General features: G+C 50.4%; 1 protein-coding gene across 3 annotated transcripts in view; it reads left to right on the plus strand.

Annotated features, from left to right (window-relative positions):
• Positions 4,107-22,533, plus strand: part of SFXN5 (sideroflexin 5) — a 79,435-nt gene continuing 61,008 nt past the window's right edge. The window contains exons 1-3 of one of the 3 annotated variants that reach the window (XM_021395146.1): positions 4,107-4,263; positions 11,839-11,907; positions 19,434-19,511. In XM_021395146.1, coding sequence (XP_021250821.1) covers positions 4,207-4,263; positions 11,839-11,907; positions 19,434-19,511 — 204 coding nt within the window. In that variant the 5' untranslated portion in view covers positions 4,107-4,206. Of the gene's footprint in view, positions 4,264-4,771; positions 10,940-11,838; positions 11,908-19,433; positions 19,512-22,533 lie in introns of those variants that run through there. The other 2 variants (XM_021395145.1, XM_021395144.1) reach the window with 2 other exon arrangements.

Genomic DNA, 22,533 nt, shown 5'->3' on the forward strand with positions numbered 1-22,533 from the left:
GCTCAGCCTGGGGTGCACGGGGAGGACATGTGGCTTCGTCTGTGCCACTGCTCCCAAGGCACGCAGTTTTTACCCACTCCTCTTGGGCACCGAGTGCTTATGTTTCTTTGCTTGGCAGAGGGCTGATCTGCAGCCCAGACCTTTGCCTCCAGCTTCTCTGCCCTAATCCCACCCACCTGTTTTACCGCTCAGCTGTTTTCCTTCTCAAAGTCTGCTTTCTTTTTTTTTTTCTTCATTCAATGCCTTTTCCTTCAGGAAAAAAAAAAAAAAAAAATTAACTCCCCTTAAGCTTCGGTAAATGACTTTGCTGTCAGTGACAGGAGAGTTGTGTTAGCTCTAATCCCAGTTTGTTTTTCCTCCTGTTGGAGCACAAGCCGTTACGTAGCCCAGCACCTGTCTGGGGGATCATGTTAGCCCTGGGAGCTGGGGAAATGCTCAGCACGGCGCTGTGCGGGGTCAGGGCAATGAGCCGTGACCCCCCAAAGGCTGTGCTGAGGAAAGGCAGCCTGAAATGATGAGGTTAGATGGGGTTCTGCAGATGGCAGAGTGCACGGAGCAGAGCGGCAGTAATTAGAAGGTGGGGTTGTTGGAGGCTGTCAAGTCCAAAAAAAGAGGGATTTTAAGAGTTCAGTGCTGCTGAAACAGACAGGATTACGCTGAATCTCTGCTTGAAAGCTTCGACGCCGAGTTGGGACTTATGCAAATAAGTCTCATTCCCACAGGAATCGTAGAATCATAGAGCCACAGAATCACTAAGATTGGAAAAGACCGCTGAGCTCCCCGAGTCCAACCGTCAGCCCGAAGAAGAAGAGCTGGCTGGGTTTGTTGTTTGAAGCCTGAGTCGTGCAGCCCGACGCAAGTTTTCTTAAAATCTGGCTTTGCAGATGGAAGCCGACAAGAAGCGTTCCTGCAACTTTCTCCCGGAGCCAGCAGGCAGCCCAGCTCCGCACCCAGCTGTCACGTGCGAGGCGGCCGTCAGACCCCGAATCTCACTTGGGTTCCAGACAAGTTTACTCCGTAGCTGAAGGTTTTGTTCCTCCCCCTGCCAAAATGGAAATAAATACCAATATTGAGTTAACAGTTGCTGATCTAGGGAAGGAACCCCCCCCCCCCCCCCCCCCTCCCCGCTCTCTCCCCAAACCACTGAAATGCAACTTGTCAGTCTGAATGGATCTGGTTAGATTGATATCAGCCAAAGAATTGATATTCTTTCTGGTATTTAACCAAAAAAGTGATAGTCTTATGTCACTCCAAATGTGGTTTTAGATAAACAGATTCTCTCCCCTCTGTTGTTATAAAACATTTAGTGTGTCAACATTAGGGATCGTATCAATTATCTGGCTCGAACTGCGATGGGAGGGAGGGGGGTTTCCCTGGTATAGAGATGGAGAGATTTGGGTTATAATCCATGCTTGCTGCAGAACCCTAATGATTTTCCCGAGTTTACTTTTCTGAAGCACAGGATGAAACCTTCAGAAAATGGAAAAGTCGCCATATAAAATATTACTCATAGCAACAAGATGTTCTTCCCCTTTTAAGATGGTGTTAGGGCTCCGAGCAGGGTGAGACCCTGCCCAGAGGAAAGCAGACCCTAATGACACGCTGTTCTTTGAGATAAGGGGGACATCACACCACGAGCAGGGGGTGAGAAGGGCGGCAGTGTCTTGTGGGGTCAGGAGGTTTAAGCCCTGTGGAACTCTGTCCTGGCAGCAAGTGCTCGGCCTGCACTGCAAGTGGACTTAATTAAAGGAAGCAAACCATTAACTCTGAGGACAAGGTACAAGGGCAGCAGTGGGTACAGTCCAGTCAGCAGAATTGGCTGTGGGAGCAGAGCTTTGTTCATCGTGAGGGATTGAGTGCACCCTCTGTAAGTTTGCAGATGACACCGAGTTGGGAGGTCTGTCTGAGGGTAGCAAGGCCCTACAGAGGGATCTGGACAGGCAGGTCGATGGGCTGAGGCCAGTGGGCTGAGGTTCAACAAGACCAAGTGCCAGCTCCTGCACTTTGGTCACACCAACCCCATGCAACGCTACAGGCTTGGGGCAGACGGGCTGGAAGACTGTGTGGAAGAAACAGACCTGGGGGTGTTGGTCAACAGCTGGGTGAACATGAGCCAGCAGCGTGGCCAAGAAGGCCAATGGCATCCTGGCTTGTGTAAGCAGTAGTGCAGCCAGGAGGAGCAGGAGGGGATCGTCCCCTTGTACAGGTACAGGTGAGCTGCACCTCTAGTGCTGTGTTCAGTGGTCTGCCCCTCACTACAAGACAGACGCTGAGGCCCTGGAGCATGTCCAGAGAATGGCAACAGAGATGTGAGGGGTCTGGAGCACAAGTCTTATGGGGAGAAGCTTAGGGAATGGGATGGTTCAGTCTGGAGACGAGGCTCAGGGGAGACCTTATGGCTCTTATGCTCTGTACAACTGCCTGGAGGAAGGTTGGAGCGAGGTGGGGTCAGCTTCTTCTTCCCGTTAACAGTGATAGGATGAGAGGTAATGGCCTCAGATTGCACCACGGGAGATTCAGGTTGGATGTTAGGAGACATTTATCCCTGAAAAGATTGGTCAGGCACTGGCACAGGCTGCCCAGGGAGTGGCGGGATTGCTGTCCCTGGAGGTGTTCCAGAACCATGAAGATATGGCACTAAGGGACGTGATCAGTGGGCATAGAGGGGGTCAGTTGGGGTTGAACTTGGTGATCTTGGAGCTCTTTTCCAACTATGGTTCAATGAGTGTATGATTCTGTCTGTCCATTCCAGGGAGGTACATGTTCATGCTGTCACACAATGATGCAGAGGAAGGGCAGAAGGTGAGGTGATGCTGGATGCCATGAGCTTGTTGTTGGTGCAGCGCAGGAAGGAAAAACTTGATCGTAACAGGACAGCACTTCTAAAGGGAGAGGAACAAGAACTGAAAAAATGCCTCTTCCCTGTCTGAGCAGTAGTTCCTTCCTCATGCCGACGCAAGGTGTAGTTATGTTTTGGTGTACTGTTTTCAGGTCTGGTTTAGTTTTTCCTTAGCTGGAAAGTCCACTGGAACAGGTTGCCCAGAGCTGTGGTGGGTGCCCCGTCCCTGGATTTTCAAGGCCTGGCTGGACCAGGCTCTGAGCAACCTGGTCTAGCTGTGGATGTCCCTGTTCATTGCAGGGGAGTTGGACGAGATAACCTTTAAAGGTCCCTTCCAACTCTAAGGATTCCATGTAAGTCTATTTCTGTGATCCCAGCCTTTCTCTCAGCATTCCCCGCTCCATCTGCATCTCCAGCGCTCTCAGTGGCCCTTTGCTCTTCCTCAGATGATTGATTCTAACCCTGCAAATAATTCCGCTGGCGGTGGAAGGGCCACACATGCCTCATCTCACTAATCTGGAGAGGAGGATTCTGGAGATGGCCTCACATGCATCCTCCGCTCTCAGCCCTGCACAAACCTCACCTCCGTCTCCGCATCTCCATACTGATGAAGCAGATAAACAAGCCTGCATCAAAGCAAACTCATTACTCCCAGCTTTCCTGCTCTTTATTATTTTTTAAATCGTGCATTTTAAAGGTCAGTAGCAATTGTTAGGCGCCCGTCAACATAAGAAGATGTATTTCCACGAGGAAAGGATGGAACCTGAGGGTTTCAGGGGCTTTCAGCTTGCTGCGGGCTGCTGTTTGCTCAGAGTTAATGCGAACTTTGCTATCCCTGTCACGTTCCTTCATCGCCTGGTGGAGACGCGGCGTGTTGCCTCAGATACTTTCGTTAGCGGCTAATTTCAACTGTTCTTTCTCAGAAAGCATGGAAGACGATGAGAAGCAGCCGCTGAGGCAGGAGAAGGGCACGTCGTGTACATCAAACCCGACGGCTAGTCTAAGGGCCCCATGCTCTCCCTGAGCCATGGCTCTGGGGTGAGGAAAGCCGCTCTCCCCTCAGGGCTCCCCCTCAGCTTCCCGCCAAACTACCCCTCCCATCATGCCCCGCTCCCCGCCACCCTGCGGACTCCATCTCCCATACTGCCCCGCGCCGCCGCGCGTTCCCATTGGCTGGCCGGAGCCGGCCGCCTATCCCAGCGTCCCTTTCGCCGCCGCCCGCGCAGACTCCTGGGGAGGACTACGTTTCCCAGCGTACCCCGCGGGAGCTGCGGAGGGCCGCGGCCAATCGGAGAGGCGGTGCCGCAAGGGGCGGGCCCGGCGGCGGGGGAGGCTGTTTAAAGTGGCGCCCGCAGCGCGCGAAGGGAATGGCGGAGCCGGCGGACTATCCCCCCTTCCAGCTGGGGAAGCCTCGCTTCGAGCAGGTACCGACAGCGGGAAGGGCACGGGCACGGCGGTAGGAGCGGTCCTTCTCGGGAGCGGCGTCGGGTCCCCTCCCCGAGAGATAAGGCCCCCCCCCCCCAACCCCGGGCGCCCCCCGCCCCCCCGCAGCTTGGCTTAGACCCCCCCGGGGGGGGGGCCCCCCCCCCCCAACCCCCAGCCGCCCCATTTTCACCCCCTTCGCCTCCGGCGCTTCGCTGATTGGTCCGCACCCCGCCTCCCATTGGCCCGCGGTGCTGTCACTCAGAACCGCAGCGCCCCGCCCCGCGGCGGCTCCCGCGGCGGGCAGCGATTGGAGCGTCCCGCCGTGCCCCTGTGGCGCTGCGGGGGGGGGGGGGCGGTGTGAGGTTGAGGGTTCGAGACCGGGGAGGGTTTGAGGAGTGAGCTCGGGGTCCCGGGAAGGGCCCGTCCGGCACCCCGAAAAGATCGTAACGTGGTCCCGGGGGCAGAGCGGGCTGAGTCCGTACCCGGTAGGGTGTCTGCCAGCCCAAGGTTGTGTGGAGGTGAAGGGGGGGGGGAACTGTGAGAAGCGGGTGCTGGGCCCCTTTGAGTTGACGCACAGTGCGGTAATTAGCCTTGATTTTAAAATAAAAGGTACGGAGGAAGCGTGGTGGTTTGGTGCTAAGGAAGGTGGTGTTGCCATAAGTGGCAGTTTTGGGGTCTCTGCGGGGTTTGGGCCTGCTTTGGGCTGGAGTGTGACATAGTGACCGCGATGGGCCCTTGGGGGGCACTTGAGGGGCCTTTTGGGGGGCCCCGAAGGCCCTTTTGGAGACCACGAGATGCCTTTTGGGGACCCCAAGCGGCCTCTGAGGGGCTGGAGGCACCTTCTGGGCATCTCGAGGGGTCTTTTGGGAGGACCTCCTGGGACCTTTTCTGGGGTCTTGAGATGTCTTTGTTGGACGTTATTGCTCTGTGGTTTTGCCTCGAGCCTCCTTCAGCCGCTCCTGGTGTGGGATGAGGCCGCTCTGGAAAGGAAAGGGCCATCACAGCTAGCGAACTGAGGAGGAGCCGGAGCCTGCTCGCTAATCAGTCCTCCCCCCGCCATTGGGGAAATCTCCAAGGAGACTTTCTTCCCACCATCCACACGAAATCTGCACAGGACCGCTGTGTGCCAACCATCTGACTCGCTAATTGCAGATCCCAGAGCTTGGCTTGACCGAAGCCGCCCATTTGGGTGGTGGAGGAGCCCGGTTATGCCTCCTTTTGCAGGGCTAGATCGCTGTGCTCTTCCTCATCGACTTATCCCTCGTTCTTCCATAGGGTATGGGACAGGAGGTGGTGCAGGGGCCTCCTCGGAGCCGTGGCTGCCCTACAGCAATGAAGGGTGTGCCTGCTCGGCTGCACGAGCCGAGGGATGCTCAGCCTGGGGAGACAGAGCTTTTTAATAAGGAGAGGAGGAGGAGGAGGAGACGCTACTCCCTTCTAGACACCACAGATGATTCGAGGCACACTTGGCAGCGCGTCAGGCACAGAATCGGTGCATTCTGTTCATTAAGGAGTGACTGTCACTTGTAGCAACGTTTAGAAAATGTTTCGAGGGGTATGGCAGGATGTTAATGATCGTGTACGCCTTCGAGCAGAGCTGTCCTCTCCGGGTCTATCTCCACCGTGTCCCAGGGGTGAGGTTTTCCTGGTGGCGAAGGCACCCTTGAGGCTGGATCCCTTTCCTCTCCAGGGGTTTTGATTTGTTTCCCATAGTTTTTTCTTCCAAGCCGTGCGTGGGACTGGCGGTGGGAGCTGCAGGTTGTGTCACCGGTGCCTGTGTCCTGCTGCCTCCCATCTCTGTAGAGATGCCCTTTCTCCTGTTCCGTGCCCACAATGCATCCAGACAGCTCAGTTTGGGAGCTAGCTGCTTTGTTAGGGTCATGGAACAAGCGAGGGAGGGCACCTGGCCAGGTCCTGTGGCCTGGCTGCACTATCCTGACCCATCCTCGGAGCATGCTGGTATTTATTTACCCATCCCGAAATGTGGTTGGTCAGGAAACCTCCGTCTCCAGGGCTGTGGGACAGTGCTGGGAGGAATGTGTGAGATGCAGAGGAGCTCTGTGAGGCATCTTTGTCCTCGGAGGGGGAAAAAAAAAAACACAAGGAAAAGTTGCGTGCTAGCAACAAGAGGCTCGGTGAGCAAACTTGGCGTTCTGGGGATGCGGTTTGGAGGAGAGGAGGCGATTTCTGAGGCTCGGAGACTTCAGAATGGCCTCAAGTTGTGCCAGGAGAGGATCAGGTTGGATATTAGGAAACATTTATTCTCAGAGAGAGCGGTCAGGCTCTGGGATGGGCTGCCCAGGGGGTGCTGGAGTCCCCATCCCTGGAGGTGTTGGAGAACCGTGGAGATGTGGCACTGGGAGACACGGTCACCGGGCATGGTGAGGTTGGGTTGGGCTTGGACTTGATGATCTTGGAGGTCTGTTCCACCCTTAATGGCTCTGTGGAAGGGGTGGAGCAGTGTTTAGGGTGGATGATGGGAAGCGTTTGACCCCAGCACCGCCCTGCAGCTCGTCTCCCTCCTCCCACCTCTTGCTTTGCGGCTCACTTGTTTGTCTCGCTCTTCAGGCAAGTCGCATCTGTCGAGTCACATTTCTGGTTACTTTGCTGGGAGCAGCTTTCGCCTCCCGACAGAAGCAGGTTATTTTTAGGTAAAAGAATAAGGGCATTAAGCATGAGAATGTATGACAGGGGCTTCGTTTTCTGACAAGTAGCTTTAATTTGTTAAGCGTACTCCTTTTTATTTCTTTATATGTATTTTTAAGTGAATAGGTTTTGCTGTTTGCTCCCTCTTTTCGAAGCACAACGTTAAACTGAAGTTCCACGGCCCCTGCTTCGACCCAAGCGAAATAAATGCGTGCTAGGAAACTCTAAATAAGGCGTGGGGTGTGGTGGTTCACCCAACAGCACCATGAACTGCTGCAGGCAGACAGTGCTAGCTAAACTTTGGGCTTTTTATTGCTGTCAGCCCTCTACAAATCACCATCAGGCTCTACCAGCAGGAGGAAGTCCCAGATCTTGGATCCCGTAGGGGAAAGAGAGGGAAATAAGGAGGATGAACCCGACACAGAGCTGCAAGCATCTTATGCTGCTTGTGCAGCTCAGTGGGGGCTGGGGGCTCAACATGGAGATGGGACTCAACGTGTGGTTGGTGGCTCAAAGCGTGCTCATCTCAGACGTGTCCCGTGAGGATCTTAGTGCTGGCTTTCATTATTTCCTACTCTCTGTGCACTTTGATCTGGGGAGTTTAAAACCCGACGTGTTTACTCTTCCCTGAGTCAATCCGTGCGCCTCCAGATAAGCCCTGCAATAACGCGCAGATAAATCATATCTTGACTAGATATGCCCTCTCAGGAGCTTAATGGCTTGCTGATTGCCCGTGTTAATTGCTGAAGGCCCCGATTGCAGGACCCAGAGCTGTGTTAGAACGGTATTAAATTAACGCCCAAGCTCCTCCTCTTGCTTCCACCTTTTAAACCAATTTTTTTTACCCACCTCTTAGGAGAAGGGATTTCCTGGAGAGGTTACAGGGAGATGTTGGAGGCTGCTTTGCAGCTGCTGTGACTTTCCTGGACGTGCAGGTCCAGCCCAGCGTGTGGAAGCTGCTGGAGCTGAGGCTGGCACGCGCTGCGCGGTGCGTGCTGCCGCCAAACGTGGCTTTCTCAGCCCCGAAGACGGGCTGACCCTGTTTATCCTATGCAATCGCTTGGGTTCTGCAAACACATGCTTTGAAGACGAATTGCAGAGGAGAAGAGGAAATTACAGACACCTTTGGGTTTGGTGTTTATCTGCTAACTTCATCGAATCTGCCAAAAAAGCCATCCGTTGGCTTTTTTTACATCTCTGTCAGCCAGGATTGGAATTTCAGATGGGAGTTTGCGTCGTGTGCCTACGGGGTTTACGCTCAGGGGTTGGGTTGAGAAGCCTGAAGGTGAGGCTGGGAGGTGTGCTGGGGGTACATCAACCCGGGAGCAAGCTGCAGGATCCACGCTGTCATCCCGCAGTCTGCAGCAGCAGGGGAAAGAAGAGGAGCCGCTGCTGGAGGGAGAGAACCGAGCTTTGCCTCTTTGCTCTCCTTCTCCAGGCGTCTGAGCCCTCACCTGTGGCTTCGAGTGGCTGAAGGGGCAGGGATGGGCTCCTGGCCCTTTAATTTACTCCAATTTAGAGTATGAAAGGGCTGCGATTGCCCAGCTTAAGCCTAAACTTGTATCCGGGGTGGGCTCCCAACGTGTAATTGCGCAGCGTGCCGTGCCAGCGCGCAGTTGCTCAATGGCTTGTGTTTTTTAATATATATTTTCTTTGCTTTAGCTTAAATCTCTGCCTAATTAATTGAGAGCTGACGTAAGCCTGATTTTTTTTTTTTTTTTTTTTAAAAACTGGAAAAAAAACAAGTCTGCGTGCCTTTTGCTCTGGCTTAATTAAATCCTTTTTCCAATCGCACTGCAATTAAATGAGGAAAGTTGCGCGTATCTCCTTCCAGTGCTGAGGAATGCCCACCTGCTTTAAATGAAGGCGATTAACCCAGTGCTTGCTAATGGCCATTTACTCACCTCTCCCTGCCCTTCTCTCCCAGTTCCTGGAGTCTTTTTTTTTTTCCTTCTTTTAGCGTTTTTGCTGGAGTCCACTGCACCCTGCATGGCCCGCAGCACAGCCAGGCTTGAGCTGGAGCTCAGCGCGCTCCCCTGCTCGGTTCAAACCCCGGTGGAAGGGAATTAATATTTCCTTTCTAGGACTTCATCTTGCTCGCAGGCTGGTGAGAAGCAGTCCCAAAATAGCCCCGATTAATCACAGGAAAATTGCGTTATTCAGATTTCCTCTCAATAACCGTTTACTACAGCAGATGTTGCGGGAATAAAATGGCGAAAGAGATGCTGGCTGTGTTTGGGATGCGAAGGTCAAACTCGTGGGCGTGTTGCGAGCTCCATCCATGGCACGAGCACAGTGGCCAGAACTGGAAATAAGCCTGCCGAAAGCAACCGTGCTTGATTTTTTTCATTGAAATCTGGTTGACTGGTAGGGCTGGTCCAGTGCAGACCTTGGAGTGAGGTGCAGATATCTTGGTGTCCCCTTACCCTGCTGGGCGTGGGGTGATGGATATTGGGAAATGTTTCTCTTCAGATAGATTGGTCGTGCACTGGCACAGGCTGCCCGGGGAGGTAGGGGGGTCACCATCCCTGGAGGTGTTCCAGAGCAGTGGGGATGTGGCACTGAGGGACATGGTCAGTGGGCATGGTGCCATGGGTTGAGGTTGGGCTTGGGGATCTTAGAGGTCTTTCCCAACCTTAATGATCCTGTGAGTGTTAATTTTCCTCCCAAGCAGCTCATAGGAATAGCAACGAGGAAAAGCACGTTTGTGTAATCATGTTTTCAGACATGGGCTCCGGGCAATTCGGAAAGAAATGAGAGCCACGGGTGATCTGTCGGGTCTTGTTGCCTTCCCTAGGGGTGCACTCCACCTCAGCTGAGTTTGTCTGTGTGTCCCTGGTGAGCAGAGCCATCCTGGAGCTGGTGTCAGCCCAGGGGAGAAGCACGTCTGTCTTCCCACCGTCTCTCCTTTGAAGCAGCGATGGCAGGGGGATAATTTCTTCCTTTTCCCACTTCTTTTAGAAGTGCAGATGAAAGAAGCAAGCGCTGGGGTAGCCCTGTGTGCCAGCAGGAAAGCGGTCGGGCCTAGAGCAGCCTGCACCCCAAAGTGCTCAGGGTTGTCCTAGGAGGGGGCACGCTGGGCATTGCAGATCTCTCAAGCGGAGAGCTGAGCTGAGAGTTGCTCCTGGTTGCTCTTCATAGAACCACAGCATGGTTGGGTTGGAAGGGACCTCAGAGCCCACCCCCCCAGCCCCATGGGACCCTTGCCATGGGGTGGTTGCCCCCCACCAGCTCAGGTTGCCCAGGGCCCCATCCGTCTTGGCCGTGCAGCTCTGTGTGGTAATAGCTGGGGGGGGGGGGGGGTTATTCTCAATTTTTCTTGCTCTGGACCTTGGTGTGTAATTCTGTTGTGGCATGAGTCAGTGCTATGACCCCGCTCCCATGGCCCTGCCCATGCCTGGGCTGTGTTAGGATGGGTTTGGGCTGCTGAAGGAGAGTGAGTAATCAAAGGAAGGTAGCAACACGCCAAGCTCTCAAACGCTAGAAAGTACCAGAATTAGCGTTAATTAAATCAACGCTAATTAAAAACCACTGGGCTTTTTTTTTTTTTTTCCTTCATTTTTTTTTTTTTCTTTCCGTAACTTCTGCGAAGCTATTTTGTTCAGTTGCAGGTTTTTTTTTTATTATTATTTTAGCGTAGAACGTGGAAAAATAACTGCATAGGAGCAGCTGAGAGCGGGGTTGCGAGGCAGAGTGGTGGGCTGCGGTGCCCCTGGGATCTGCTGTTACAGGGGGGGGGTTCTGCCTCAGGAAGCCACAGTATTAGTGGTATTTTCTCTGTGCTTCGTGGATTCAGCAGAGAGGAACCAGCAGGTTTCATCAAATTACGCCAGGCGGTGATTAAATGCCATTCTCCCTGCTGCATCCATATTCCCATCCTTTATTTATAGCAGTGCAAATACAAAAAAAAAGAGAGCTGCTGGTGGCCATACTGCAAAGGCATCCCCGAGCATGCAGAGATCGGTGGCCGTGTCCTTCCTGCGGGTGCGACGGGTGCAAATTCTGCTTGGGAAGAGCCAAGAGAAGAAGGTCAGCCACCAGAGTGGGCTGCCACGTGTCCCTTGGTCCTCGCTGCTGCTTGGGTTGAAGTTGGGGCTGCTGTAAGGCTGCTCCAGCGCCCAGCCCACGTCTGCCCACCTGTGGTGTGGGTGAACGCAGGCCTGGGCTGAAACGATGACGTGCTCAGAATATTTCAACGTTTTGTGGTCCAAGTGCTTTAGGCTTGCCTGCATTCAGTTTTGATGTTTTAATTCCCGGTACTGAGTCAGAACTGGTCTCTGCTCCTTTGAAGCTGCCCGTCACCCCTGCAGTCTGTTTCACAGCTTCCTCCCCTTCCTTCAGGCAGCTCTCTGCGTCCCTTCCTGGTTTTCCAGCTGCGTTTGCTGCTCTGGGTGAACGCCTCTTAGAATCACAGAATCATTAAGGTTGGAAAAGACCTCTGAGGTCATCACCAACCATCAGCCCGTCCCCACCATGCCCACTAACCACGTCCTGTCTTGGTTGCACGGTGGAACACATGCATAAGCACAACAAAGCTCCAGACGCCTTCCAGGAGCATGAAGTGCACTGCACACTGCAGGAACAGGGCTCATTTTGTAGGGTCTGGGCCCTGCACCCTCCTGGTGAATGCCAGGTTCTCCCCCTCCCCTTGGTCTCTATGCTGCTCCCAATGTGTCTTGGAAACTTGTACTTCAGTGGATTTTTTGCCAAATGTGCAAATAGGAACGAGCCCAAACCGTAAAGTCTTATTATTGTGATGAAATCTTAAGGTTTGTAGACCATCTCTCACCCGGTGTTGGTGTGGTGACTGGCACAATGAAACCTAGCCCCAGCTCAGCACCTTGATCATTCTGTGATAACCACAAGACATAACGCTTGCCTTTGTGCTTCGTCTCACTGAACGTGTTTTGCTTTTCCTTCTCTTGCAGACTTCGTTTTATGGCAGATTCAGGCACTTCTTGGACATCATCGACCCACGTACTCTCTTTGTTACTGAGGTAATGTCTGTGCTCCTTATTTTCTGGAAGTAGATCATCCAACCGGTTCGGATTAAAAACAGTTTCTCCTGTGAACGGCAGAAGGGGTGAAGCTGGGTTTGGGATGGATCTGTGTCTCACTGCGGGTGGGTTGCCCAACCCAACCCTATTCGAGCCCACTCTGTTAGCCACCCCTGCATCCTCTCCCTGTGGATCCACCTGAGCAGCTCTCAGTCCAATCTGCCAGCAGCGTTGGCTTGCCAGGGGGAAAATTCCTACACGTTTTCATGGGGGGAAAAGCAAAGTACAGGTGAGTAGAGGAGAGAGGGAATTCAATGCTAGGTGGCCGCGCGCTGTGGTTATCAATGGCCTCTCAGGACCTTTTCCAAGGAAGCTGTGTAGTAGTTTTTCCTTCCTAATCATCCTGTTTGTGGCAGGCATGAGAGTTTCTGGCCCGTTTCCATTTCTTTTAGTGCTGTCCAGCGTTATTGCATCTCCCTGCTTTCATAAAACACTGAGCTAATGGTGAGGAGCCCCTTGGACGCAATATTTCTGCTGGTGACGTTAAATTCTGCCTGCTGCCGGGGTGCTTTGTCTTTCCTTACACGCTGCGGCGATGGTGGTGGGGAAAGAGATCCGATGTGACTTTAAATCATCCATTTTCCCCAAATCAGCAAGCTTTTCTGAAAACCATAAGGCTCGGATGTGTCGTGTGGTTCTGAGTACCTTTTGGACGGGTGCCCGGGAGAGCTGCAGGCAGTAAAGCAGCTGTTTTTTACAGTATCAGGCTGAAGGTTGCGCTCCAGTTGCAAAAGCCCAAGTTCAGATCAAACAGGAGGTGGGTTTTCAAAAGTCACCGTCCTCAATGCAGAGCTCGGCCTGGGGGGGTGACCTCCTGCCAACAAAACATGGTGATTCCCAATCAGCTTCGTTGTGTCGTGATACAAGGGAATGAAAAGCCCCGGATCCGGTGTGCTTTGCAGATGCTAGAGCTGCTATTTACCGAGCGCAAGCCCACGGATCAGAAGCAAAACCAATTAACTACGTGTTAAAAGGCTTGGTGCTGCTGGTACCTGGGCAGAGGTGTGGTGTAGAGCAAGGCTGTGGATTTCTCTGTGTAATTAAAACCTGTAATTCTGTCAGTGTATTTTGCAGTCTTCAGCAACAAGCAGTTCTGGTTCCAGGGTGAAAGCAGGTAGGTTTAGGATCTTGAAAGACACTTCCCCCCCGCACCCCTAGTTTCACAAGAAATCATGCATTTCTTATTTTCAAGGGGCTGGATGTCTCAGCGAGGGACGTGGTCAGTGGGGTTGGGTTGGGGTTGGACTTGGGGATCTTAGAGGTCCTTTCCAACCTGAATGATTCCGTGGTTCTAACTCGACTGCATGCTTTTCTACCTTCCCATTGCTCCCATTTCAACTTGAGAGAAGTTTTTGAAGGGGTCGGTAAGGGTCGGTGGTATGGGGCATTCAGCTGGCGTAAGTGAATTCTCTGAGATACCCACTGATGTGGTTCTTCTGAAGAAGATGAGACACGGGAAACGAGGGGAAAAGCACAGAATCACAGAATTGTTGGGGTCGAAAGGGAGGGAGGTCATTGGAGTGGCCCTTTCACATCCTAGAGACAGCTGCAAAAGTCTGAGTGCCTGAAGCTGTTCTGGACCCCAAGCAGAACATCAGCGAACGAGAGAGGTTTCAATTCCTTCTGTGGGGTCTGAAGAGCACAGATGTGAGATCCGTGGCTGTCCAAGGAAGAAAAGACCCATGCCCATTTTCTTTGGGAGTTTGAATCAATGACGGTGATGGTTCAACAGAGCTTCTGCAGTGTGCTCTGTGAAGCCTACGTGAGCTCTTTCTCCTAAGGGAAACGTCTGGGCCAAGCAGATAGGAACACCTGGGGTGATGGGAAGCACTGCTCTGAGCACACAGTTGGGGCTGGCCTGCTGGCTGCGCTCCGTGCATCTCAGCTTGTGCTTTAAAATACTTTGTGTGTGTGTGTGTGTGTCACTGAGAGCCGTTTGGTTTCACTTGGTAACCAGAGTGGCAAATTCACATCTAGGAGGGGTTTGCTGGAGAAGCAGCTCCTTCCCGTGACAGATGGCTGCAGCTCTCAGGCCCGAGGTTCTTGAGGAACAAGCACGTTGCTAGCGAACAAAAGGCGGAGATAAACGAGCCTCTAATGAGAGCGGAGGATAATCCCGTGGAAAATGCTGGGAGATGTAATAATATCTTCTTTTCTTCATCCTTTTTTTTTTTTTTTTTAATTGCTGTGTGTTGCATCTTTGCATCCTACTGGTGGCTGTCTGGGGGAAGGATAAAGCGATTCCTCGGAGGAGGAAGCCAAGCCCGGAGATACCAAGTCTAATGAGTCTCAGTGAAAGTCATTTATTTATTTTCAATCGAACGATGAACGCTGTGTAAAACTTCCTTGGCTTTTAGAGGTTCTTAAGCGTGATTCCTCAAGGGATGCATGCTAAATACAGGCTTATGGTGTGGCAGCGCCTTGTGTCAGCGTAACGGGTGACCTCTGAAGAGGAGGTTTTCTCGTGTGCTAATTCACCTCATGCCTTGCTTTCTAATGAAACAATTTTTATTATTATTACTATTTTTTTTTTTGGCAGCTGCAAATTTGCAAACTTCTCCAATAAGCGGCCAATGTGTCACGGCAGAGGTGGAGCCCAGCAAGTCCCGTTGGCTGAGACCCATTGCTGAGCCCATGAGAAACCCCTCGGTGGGTGTAATGCCCACTTTCAAAACGTGTGAGGTTAAAATGATTGGAGTAATGCTTTTAATTGCTCGAGTAATTAAGGTCCGTCGGGGGAAGCAGTAGGGACCAGCAGATATTTTTATAAGGTTGACATATCCCATCCGACATCAGGCTGGACACGCTGTTAGCGCTCTGCAGGAGGCTCCTCGTGGAGAAAGCTGTGGAGCTGATAATAACTCAAAGCCAAAGTGAAATAAGAATTAAACTGAGCTCAGATAGGCTGCGCGTTATCTGCCTTTATCTCATTGTTCGTAGCATGAAACTACAGAGCGCCGAGCATCTTGCATTCCCATATTTGGGTTTAAAATGGAAGCAGGATTAGATGTATGTTATTTATATGAACGATACCTTCTTACTCAGCAGATTGACTGTCTGTGTTTATTCAGTGTCACATCTGCTGGCTCTACTTGAACAAAAAGTTTCTGGCTCCTGTTGTCTGTCACTGTAGATCCAATACAATAGGGCCAGCTGGAGTCAAGTCTGCCGTATGTATCATCCGTAGCGCAGCGAGATGGAATCGGGAGCTGCGGAGTCGCTGATGGCAGAGCACAGCTGGATTCCCCTACCCCACATTGCATACGTGGTGCTGGTGGCCAGGAGAGTCTTGCTTTGGATTGTGTGCTAAGTAAGTCTCTGTTGGCCTGAACCTGAGAGCAGTGGAGCCCACAGGCACATGTAGGGCCAATGTGGTCATGAAACACCAACACAAGCCCTGCAGAAGCAAAGTGAGGTGTAACCTACTCCAGGGTGCCCTGTCCCATCAGTGGATTTTAACTTAAAAGCCCGAAGCACAAAACGTGACTCTTTCTGTTGTTTCTGTAACAGTAACGTTGTAGTGCTTCTGGCATAATGACTTATTTTGGTCTGTGTGTGCACATATGGGGTTCTGGAGGCAGCTCTAAGCCATGTGTAGGCATCCGTTGAGATCCAAGAGGAGAAGAGGCACAGATCTTAGAGACAGAAACAGCGTGCCCTCGAGCAAAGAGGACGAGGTGAAGAATCAGTAGGAGAGCTCACGTGCTGGAAGGCAGTGTCTGATGCAGGTACATGTGTGCAGTTATCGATAGGACCCAGTGCAGTTGTCCCTACTCTGAAGTCATGGCCATCAGAGGGTTGGTGTCCATTGCTGTGATGTGGGCTGCTCTCCTGATGGCATCTTTGCTTTTGGTGTTTCTCCTTTCTTTGGAGCACCAAACTAAGCTCTTATGATGGGGTCCTTCAACAACTTTTCCTACATAGGCCAATATTTTCTTCCAGTGTAGTCCTGCAAGGTATTTTGGGCAACAAGTCTTTGCCTGTTGCCCTGAGTCAGAGCAGCACAAGTTGCATTACTTCTCTACAATAAAACCTATGGGTTAAATCTAAGCTAGTTTAGCCAGAGTCAGGTACTGGATTTTGGCTTATGTGGCTCGTGCCGTGTGGCCAAGTTCTCCAGTTCTCCAAAAGGTGCCTCTTGGCAGCACTCCTGGCACGTGGTAGATCCCAAACCATGGCTGGGACTTGGCTGCGAGCAGGATGGTTGGTCTGATTCGACTCTCTGCTAGAGTTGGTGCTAACATCTGACCAGGACTGATGTTTCCAGTCTCTGGCTTCTTTAGTAGTACAGTAACCATAAAATCCATGCTCATGGATCAGTGGAAGCCCATTGCATATTTTCCATGGGCTTAGCTTAGAGCTGGAGCCCAAAACACTTTTTATTTTCAGGCGCATTCAGCACGAGGCAAAGTTTGAGCCTTAATGCAAAGACTCATTGCGTTGGGTGGTGCTTCCCAGGTGGATGTGCTGGGGCTGCAGAGAGCACGACGAGTGGGGTTTGTGTGCTCCTGCATCCCTGGGCTCCGTGCATCCCTGGCGCTGCTCCTGGGCTGGGGTTTGTAAGAACGTTCCCTGGGTGCAGATGGTCTGTCTAGCACCCTATTGTGAGAGCTGAGACCCTGTAATCCACCACTAGAAGTGCTCTAGTTTTCCTGAGACGAGGGGTATGAAAGAAATGATACATATTAGTAAAAACTGTGGCTGCACTTCTTTTTTTAAGTCATGCTGTAAAAATTCGAGTGACACTTCTTCCTACAGATACCAGCAGAAGAAGCAAGCAACAATAAATATTGAAATGGTAGCATGACCTTGTGGGCAGACTTTTTTTTTTTTTTTTTTCCCTTCTCTCCTGTTAAAATGGAAATGCAGTGTCATCTTAGACGCTGCCATCTCCCATAATAGTGCTGTGTCGTGGTGGAAGCCGGGGAGCGGGGCTGGTTGGCATTTGGAGCTGTTGCGTGCTGGGAAGTTCCTGGGTGGTTTTTTTTTGGTTGGTTGGTTACCGCTTTCTCTTTTTTTCTTTCTAGAAGGGATTACAAGGGAGTCATGCGTTGTCACCACCAACGTTCCGAGTCTGATTCTTTCACTAAAAGTACCTGAAGCCCCATGAAAGATACCAGTCTTAATGTGGTCCTTGCGTTCTCTGCTTTTGCTCTCGTTCCGTACCAGTTTTGGTGAGCCATCAGCAGTGTTGCTCTGGGACTCTTTTCTTTGTGGAAAGTTCCCTCTCTCCCCACCGAGCTGAAAGAGGAAATTCATGAGGACTGCAGTTTTCAAAGCGAAATGGGGCTTTTTTGTTTTCTGTTTGTTACCACACTAAACAAGATGGGATCTGGCCAGGGTTGTTATAGTAACTACTAAGATTTCCTCAAGAGAAGGTGGAAAAAAAATAGAACACAGACCCATTCATCTATTACTTCCAGTTTTTCATTCAGAGTTACATGCTGTTCTTGTGTAGATAATTTGCAAGACACGCAGTGTAGGTAATTTCAGCGACAGAAAAACATAGAAGTAATGAGCACAAATGGCTCTCCAGAACGTGGTGCTGGCATTGCTGGTTTGTTTCCTTGCTTTGGAGGCAAGATGGGTTGTCTGCCCTGGATCTGCAGTCATCGGTCCTACAGCTGTCTCTGGATTATCAGAATATCTTAAATATGCTCCAGTTGTATTTGACTGATATCCAGGCTAGGAAATGCTATTTTTTTTCCTGCCTGAGCTAATATGGCGTTTTTATATTTTAACAAGGAGTTATTTGGGTTGGATATTAGGAAACGTTTCTTCTTGGAAAGAGTGGCAACGCACTGGCACAGGCTGCCCAGGGAGGTAGAGGAGTCACCATCCTTGGAGGTGTCCAAAAACCATGGAGATGTGGCACTGAGGGACGTGGTCAGTGGGCAGGGTGGGCTGGGTTGGGGGTTGGGTTTGGTGATCCTAGAGGTCTTTTCCAACCTTAATGATTCTATCAAGGTGTAGAAGAGGCTGAAGGAGAAACGTGGCTTCTGCTTGCCTTGTTCCTGCTTTTGATTGTGCCTTGGAGAAAGTCTGAATGAGATGGATGCTTTTTCTTAACAATATCAAAGCTTTTATAGTGCAAATCCTTCTCCCTTTCCTGGGTCAAGGCAGGGTGCTCCCAGAGGCACCTTGTTGGTGAGAAAATCTTTTGAAGAAGGGGTGAGGTTCTTGAACACCTCATTACTCACCTTCAATACTCTTCATGAAACCTGGAAGAGTAAAACCACCACCACAACAAAAAACCCTGGCACGGTTTTCTGATCATCCTAATTCCCCAACAAAATTGGTATTGAAGAGCAAAAGAGACTTGCCCCGCCATTAAAATACAATCTAGATTTGGTCTTCATTTTCTGTCCTTGTCGTCCTTCGTGCTCTGACCACTGATCAATGCAGGAGATGTGAAATAGCAGTGCTGGCGTGCGTGGTGCTGGTGCTCAGCCCATGTAAAAGTGGCTCCAGTTGCCACGTGCTTGCTCTGGGAAGTGAAGGCATTGTTGCCTTTGTGCACTTAAAAATGTATAGATATCATAGAATCATGGGATGGCTTGGGCTGGAAGGGTCTTCCAAGATCACCCAGTTCCAACTCCCCTGCCATGGGCAAGGTTGCCAACCACTATCTACACAAGTATGTGTATACATATATTATATATATATATATATGCTTAATATATGTGTGTATAAGCTTTGTTTCAACTGCAGAGCGCTTTTTATATAGAATCATAGAATCAGCTAGGTTGGAAAAGACCTACAAGATCATCCAGTCCAACCATCCACCTACCACCAATAACCCCACTAAACCATGTCTCTCAACGCTATAGAATCGTAGAATTAGCTAGGTTAGCTATCTATATAGATGTACCTCTACCTGTCCTTGGAGTAGCTGGCTGATTTTGGCAGGCTGGGAGCAAGGCTTCGTGCTCCTGTGGTCGCCTGAGCGCACAACATTTATTTATTCTTCTGTTTTTAATCACAATACGAGGAAGGTCTTGACTTACACATGTGTTTCTTTGCACCGCTGGGGTTTTGACAGGCATACATGCTGATTGCATTTAGGTGTGATGTAAAACAATCATGTTGTTCGACCTCGAAGCAGGAACTCATTCTACTCCAAGATTTGTCAGATTTCTGCACTGTCGGGTTTGTACGATGTCTTCTCCAGAAGCATTGCAAAGGGAAATTTCTTGTGTTTGCTTTTTTCCTTTTTTTTCCCCCCTCTTCCCCTATATTAGCTGCACAGCTAGGTACAAACCAGCAAGGCTGTGCCAAACAACGCAGCAAATGTCTGTGCATCCCTTTCTCCTGCACATCACGTGTACACGTATAGAAGGACCTGTCACAAGAAGACTTACATTCATTGCCTTCATAACTTAACTTAAAGTCGTTGCCTTCACTGAAAAGATTTCAGCTCAGAGCGAATGTTGCAGCCCTGCTTCATGCTGCTCTTTTGTTTGCAGAGTCGCCTGAAGGAAGCCGTGCAGCTGCTGGAGGATTACAAGCATGGGACTTTGCCCCCGGGAGTCACCAACAAGGAGGTGAGGGGAAAAAGCCTTCCTTACATTTCTGCTTCTTCGTGCAGTCTTGGTGCCAAGCGTGCTTGCAGAATTAAAGGGAACAACCCAAGCGTGGTTTTCTTTTCTTTTTTGGTGAGGGGAACCTCGCTGTCGGGCTTGTAGGTTCACGTACCAGCAGCAGCGATGCATCAGCACCCCCTCCTACTCTGCTGGTTATAATAATGGCCATCTCTTTGCTGAAATTAATGTTGTTTGGGCTATATAAACCCCTGTGTATATCCTCACATTACAGATGATACGTTCAGCAGTGGTTCTTTTCACCGGGTAACGTTCCTGCTCTTGACTTAGAGGCATGGACTTGCTCAGGGCAGTTGCAGAAACCACAGTGATGTGAAGATCTTGGCACGGGTTGGGTTGGGTTTGGTAAAACTTGTTTCTGCTTTGGGACAGAGAAATGAAACGAGTGATTTCTCCATGACCCCATCAGTGCTATTTTCTGGGCGTTTGTCTGATAGTCATCTAAATGAATGCATACAACTAGTGAAAGCACGGGGAAGTGTTGCTGGGGGGCAGGCTGCTTTTTGTGCCCTTTTCTTCCAGATCAGTAGCAGGAAACAGAACCCACGGGTGTTCCTGTAGATATTATCTCGTGCTCTACTCATCCATGTGCTGACCAACACCAGGGGCTTTATTGTGGGGTGTGTTTGTGCATCTAGCACAAGGCTTCAGTCCTATGCTGTTTAATATCATACAAAGAATAGCACAAATTGGTGGCAGGACTGCTTTGGGAGCTCCAAGAAGTGGCTGTGGCAAAGGAGCAGTGCATCTCACGCATGGACAGTGATGGAAATGGTTGTGTCCCACACCCCATGGGTCAAATAACCCCTTTATTTCTTTTCATTCTCATGCGCTTATTCTCACATGAATGGGAATTATTCTCAGACAAGTGAAGAAAACTTGGTATTTGTATTCTGACAAGTGTCTGCTTGTGCGGTAGGTGCTGTTCTGGGAAAAAAAGCACGGCTTTAAAAAAAAAAAAAAGGAAAATATCCCCTCCCTGTGCTTTGTGTGGTTTGAGGCATTGCTCACCTGATCCTTTGATGTCACTGTATTCATCCAGCCATAGTCTGGTGGTAAGAAAAAAGCAACCAGGATTGCGGGAAAGAGAACAGCAAAGAGTGATGCAGCAGCAGATGACTCAGTGCCCATCTGCCTTTAGGCAGATGAAATGAAGTCATTTGCTGAGGCAAACCACGCAGACTTCTGACCTACATTTTGGTCTGCATAGTGACAAGCCCAGGGTGTCCCCAGAGTTCATTCAGAGTTGTGCTGGGAGGAGCGTAGGTGCTGCGGTTGTCCTTCCCTTAGTTGTGCAAGCTGGAGGGTTTCAGCTGTAGAATAAAGCATGGGGCAGAGGAGAAAGAGGAAAATGACACCAGAAATGTATTTTCTAGAGAAATGTTAGCACATCAGTGTTAAAAAAAAAATAAATAAAATAAATAAAAAAGAATACTTTTTTTGTAGCTTTCCTCCTCAGGAGGAGCCTGGGGGGGATTGCAGCGTGTGCTTGTTGTATTTACCTGCTCTTTGCTGCACTGACCAAAGAAACCCACAGGGAGAGGTGAGCAAGCTGCAGGCAGATGCCAACAGGGCTGCGAAACTGGAAAGTTCACCTGTGGCTTTGCAGCCACGCTGCCAAGAGAATCCTTGCAGCCAAATGGTGGAAAATCTTCTTTCTCTCAAGCAGAGCCACGTACAGAAATAAGCCCTTCTTGTAGGAGGGCACTGCGCTGCAGTTTTCTGCTGTGGGATGGAGAATTGCAATTAATCATTGCACACACAGCTACTTTTATATGCATTTCTCTTTGCATCTGAGTGTTCCAGATACACACAGCTGTAAGCAGCTCGTTAATTCCTGGTGCATCTGCAGAACATACCATGTGCTGGTTGATTGTTCTAGGGGATGGGAAGCATCTCATTTGCTTGAATTTTGCCCCAAATTTTCCACTTGTGAACCAAAGATACCCAGAGAGCTCTGTGTTTTGCCTTCTCCAAACTGCATGCTACCATTTTTATGGCTTCTCTGTGCACCACGAACTGCAGGATGGACTCTGGTATCAAGACACTTGCAGTGTGCAGTTGTTTTAGTGCCAGTTTGGGAAGGGGATTCGATGCAGCTCTGGGGTGCTCAAATGCATGGGTTGGTGTTGGAGTGAAGGACTGAGCCAGCTGACTTTTCCATAGCTGAGCATATCACCCACCCCTTTTAGGGCCGTGGTTAGTAGGTGTGGTGATGATGGGTCAACAGTTGGTCTTAGAGGTCTTTTCCAACCTCAGTGATTCTATATTCTACCTTTGGTACTCTGATGAAGTCCATGTTTTGGCAGAAGACCAGTAGATGAGAGAGAGCTTGATTTTTTTTTTGACTGGAAGGATTATTATCACTGTTTTGAACTCTGTTTGACCATGAATATTGCTAATGATCTCATGTTTGCTGTAGGCAAGAAGTGTGTAGTTGGGTTACTTGGCTCATCTGACGTCGTGATGCGGTTGCATCCAGGAGAGGCTGATTTGCTGTTATGGTTGTGTAGTCTAAAAGGCTGACCAAAGCTTCATGCAATGCTCAAGAGAGGAGCATTCAGCTTCATCTTTATTTAAGAGCTGATCCAGAGGGTTTGCTTGCTAGAATCTTTTAGAGGTGGAGTTGCTACCCTGATATTGGGCTCTGCAATAAGGGATGGGAATGGCGTGTGGGTAGAAGCCTGAATGGGCCACTGGGCTTCATAACCAGAATTAAAATCACCATCCCCTTACAAGCCTTTAAAATAAGAGTTTGGGCACACTTTTGATGTAGTATCTGTCTGAAGAGCCCAACAACCTCCCTTAAATATCAGCTTTGAGATCAAGCAGACAAGTTGTTTTGACAGAGTTGCTTCACTAATCCGACTGATCCGCTTTGTGGCACAGCGCGTTTGGCAGTGCTCAGGCTCCTTTTTCCTCTCATTGAGAAATCCGTGGTTCTCATGAAGGATGGCAGGCAGTA

The sequence above is a fragment of the Numida meleagris genome, chromosome 4, assembly GCF_002078875.1.
Source record: "Numida meleagris isolate 19003 breed g44 Domestic line chromosome 4, NumMel1.0, whole genome shotgun sequence".
Lineage (NCBI taxonomy): Eukaryota > Metazoa > Chordata > Aves > Galliformes > Numididae > Numida > Numida meleagris.